At 41.9% G+C, this 4,353-nt stretch overlaps 1 protein-coding gene across 1 annotated transcript; it reads left to right on the top strand.

Annotated features, from left to right (window-relative positions):
• Positions 1,907-2,551, top strand: LOC107633580. Its single transcript, XM_016337191.1, has one exon. The coding sequence runs from the start codon at positions 1,907-1,909 to the stop codon at positions 2,549-2,551; it is 645 nt and encodes a 214-aa protein (XP_016192677.1).

Genomic DNA, 4,353 nt, shown 5'->3' with positions numbered 1-4,353 from the left:
CTAGTCTGTCTGAGTACATTGTGGAATGTGGAATACAAAGGAAATATACTCGGAAAATTCTATGGTGTGGTTCGGTTGAGACATCCACACATATGGATATTAGGTGTTTGTCCTACTGTGCGACGCGTGGAGGAAAAGATACTGTGATTAGTTCAGTTCATGCAAGCAGAACCGCAGAAGGTGATCAGAAGCAGTGCTTTTCATGTAAGGATAATTACATTGCTAATCAATTATGTTCAATGAAGGGGTGTTTGTTTTTAAACTATTTTTTGGCCAATAGACTTAACGGATCAAGTGGTGAATTTGTAATAGAAATAAATTTTTTTCTTTAAGGATGGGTTAGTTATTTGAAGTATTTTATTGGATAATTTTTTTTTATAGATATTTGGCAATAAATATACTAAATTATTGACGTAATAATAATAATTGATCTGTACCTATAAAACCGGTCCGACGTCATACTTCGGATAGACCACGACTAACAAACGGCACATCTACTATTAGGTCAAAATAAAATCACACGGCCCTAGAAGAAATATTTGAGATTTAGCTCGGACATTTTATCAGGGATCTCGGACTGAGAACGACCACACCTCTCGGATTTAAATAGCGCTGTACAGAAAGCCTAAAAACAACGAATACACACACAAACACAGCTACAAAAGTCACAGTATTGTTGATTCTTAGTTTAGAACTGACTTAAGTATCGGAATCCTTTTTTGCAGGTATTCCACATTGCTCAGACGAGGAAGGAGTTTTCGGTGCAGCATATCGGAGAAGGACGTCATCAGCACTTTTCCAGCTGATGCTGACCTATACCTTGGAGCCAAGTCCCGGACAGGAACATTTGGCGCCCACCTTGGGGCCAACCCCCCATATATCTCGCTTTATCTTTCTTTGCAGGACTATGGCCGAAGAAGTCATACCTGCAACTCCTCCTCCCACTAACGAGGAGTTAGTGGCTATGAATGCTACCCTCTTGGCAGAGGTTAGAAAGATGGCCGACCTCCTAGAAGCATCTCACAACGGGAAGTCCAACGCAGAGGACCCAAAGAACGCAACCTCAAATGGGGCGCGACCTCTGGATTTGGGCTCCCAGGAGGTCACTCCATCTAAAGAAAGACTGACGATAGATAACCCCTTCTCAGAGAAGATCGTCAACTTTCAGATGCCAAAGAATTTCGTTTTGCCTACAGCGCTGAAGGCATATGAAGGGTTTGGAGACTCTCGAGTACACATTAAGAAATTTCAATCTATGATTTTTTTAACGGTGCCTCTGACACTATACTCTGTCATTCTTTTCCAACTTATTTAAATGGTACTGCTTTACTTTGGTTTTCCAAAATCCCTGCAGGTTCTATCTCTTGCTTTGAAGAGCTAGCAAGATCCTTCATAGACTATTTCGCGGCCTCGAGAATATACGTGCACGGATCCGATTACCTTAGCACTATCAAACAAGGTCCACAGGAGAGCCTGAAGGACTATATGACAAGGTTCACCAAAGCAACCATGGAGATCCCAGACCTCGATCCCAAGGTGCATCTACACGCATTAAAGAGCGGCTCTGCCCAGGAAAGTTTCAAGAGACCATTGCTGTAACCAAGCCGAAAACGTTGGAAGAATTTTGAGAAAAGGTGGCAAGCCAGATGGAGATCGAAGAGTTCTGCGAAGCTCGGCGGATGGAGAAACCACAATTCCTCCGAGATGAAGAGAACGACCCAGGTCACACACCAATAAGGAGCCTAAGAAGCCCTTCAAACTCGCTCCCAAGTTCAACTCTTATACCAAGTTCAATACCAAAAGAGAGGACATAATTAAGGAGATCCTTCACAATAAACTCATAAAGCCACCAAGCAAAGTAGGGACATACCAAGACCAAAGGTATGTGGACAAAACAAAGCACTGCATGTTTCATCAGAAGTTCGGACACACCACGGATGAGTGTGTGGTGGCTAACGATTTGCTAGAAAGACTGGCACGACAAGGACTGTTGGATAAGTACGTCGGCAGTCGATCACAAAAAGACCCATCACCCCCAGAAGAGGCAGAACATCAAAAGGCGAGCATTGAAAAGAACCAATGGCAGAACAATCAACCACCCAAGAAAATCATCAATTATATCTCAGGCGAGTTTGCATGCGGCGAAGAGACGAGCTCGGCCAGAAAAAGGAGCTACCGAACTATGTTAACACTACAAGAGGAGACACCATCTGAAGTACCCAGATCTCGAGCTCCTGATATCACGTTCACAAGTAGGGATTTTGAGTCCAAAACTCCTAACCTTGACGATCCTGTGGTTATTTCGGTAGCAACAGGAGACCTCCTAGTCCGAAAGGTCCTCTTAGACCTAGGAAGCAGTGCCGACGTGATGTTCCTATCTACCTTAAAAAAGATTCAACTGAATGAAAAAGTGCTACAACCATCCTCTGGCGAATTAGTCGAATTCTCTAAAGAAAGAGTTCTAGTAACAGGTTATGTTTGGGTGAGGATAACCATAGGGGAGAATTCTCATTCCAAAACCCTAGATATCCAACACTTGGTAGTTGATTGACATACAATACTTAATTGTCGACTATTTTAGCCCTTATAACATTATCTTAGGAAGACCATCCCTAAATGCTTTTGGAGCCATAGTCTCCACTATTCACTTGTGTGTCAAGTTTTATTCATAGGAGGGGGCCATAACAACAGTACATTTGAATAGGAAAGAAGCAACGCAATGTTACAATGCAGGACTAAAAATGAAACAGGCATCAACAACGATGGCAGCAAGATCAAATCACTAAAGAGTGTGGAATAAAACTTGACAACCAATACGAATACAAAGCACTCTTAGCTGGCCTACGCCTAGCTAAAGAGTGTGGAATACAACACATCAAGGTTTATTGCGATTCCCTGCTAGTACTTCAACATGTAAATCACGTATTCCAGCTACGCGAAGCTTCATTAGAATAATACTATACACAGGTGAAACATTTAGTTAAGAAATTCAAAAACTTCCAAATAACACATATCAATAGAAGTGAGAATCATAGAGCTGATGTATTAACTAGGTTAGCTACATCAAGAAAAGCAGGGATACAATCTAATTTGTCACAAATAACATTGGAACAACCCAGTACATGCAACAACCTTGTTATGAGTTTGTCACAGGTGAAAGATTGGAGAACCCATTATGTTAACTTTTTGAAACATGGAACAATACCACAGACAGAAAGAAACCCTAAAGGAGAGCAAGTTTCTTCACCATTATTAGTGATGATATTTACAGAAGAGGATTCTCCCGACCCTTACTCAAATGCCTGGGAGACGAAGACGCCATCCTAGCAATGGCGGAGGCACATGAAGGAATTTGTAGCACACACATAGGAGGCCAAAGTCTCGCAGCAAAGATACTGAGAGCAGGATGCTACTGGCCATCACTAAAGAAAGACTGCTTGGATAAGGTCCAAAGATGTGATAATTGCCAAAAATGCGCGTCAATCATCCATAACCCAGCCCAGAAGTTACATACCTCAGAGATCGGATGGGCATTCCACAGGTGGGGGCTTGATATACTCGATCATTTTCCAATTTCAAAGGGTCAGGTAAAATTCCTACTAGTGGCAATCGACTACTTTACAAAGTGGATAGAAGCCCAACCACTAGCAAAAATAATATTGGACAAGGTAAAAAGTTTCATTTGGAAATTTATTATATGCTGATATGGATTACCTATGAATATTGTAACTGATAACGGTAAGCAGTTCATTGATAGGAAAATAGCTTCTTTTTTACAAAATCTAAATATAAAACACCATTTTTCATCGGTCGAGTACCTACAAACCAATGGGCTCGCCGAAGTAGCTAACAAGGTCATTTTTGAAGCCTTTAAAGAAAAAAATAACATTCGCAAAAGGACAATGTTCCGAACTAATACTCGAGATACTTTGAGGATACAATACCACCCCACAAAGCTCAACCAAGAAAACACCTTTCAAACTAATGTTCGGATCCGACGCCATGATTCCAGTGGAAATATCTCAAGGATCAATCAGAACAAACCATTTCGACGAGGACACAAATGACCAAACAAGAAACGCGGAACTGGACACACTGAAGGATGTGCGAGAGGAGGCAAGGATAAGAAACGAAGCAATGCAGCTCATGATTCAATGCAAGTATAATAGGAAGGTCAAACCTCGGCTGCTACAACAAAGAGACCTCGTTCTCAGATGCCTCAAAGACATCCGAGAACCACCGGGGCAAGGCAAGCTCGCAGCCAACTAGGAAAGCCCTTTCCGAGTTATAAAGATGCACAGCCGAGGTGCATACTCTCTACAAACTCTGGAGGGAGTTGATTTACCAAATACT

This window comes from Arachis ipaensis, chromosome B03 (genome assembly GCF_000816755.2).
Source record: "Arachis ipaensis cultivar K30076 chromosome B03, Araip1.1, whole genome shotgun sequence".
Taxonomy (NCBI): domain Eukaryota; kingdom Viridiplantae; phylum Streptophyta; class Magnoliopsida; order Fabales; family Fabaceae; genus Arachis; species Arachis ipaensis.
The sequence above is the reverse complement of the archived record's forward strand: the minus strand, read 5'-3'. Positions and strand labels throughout refer to the sequence as shown.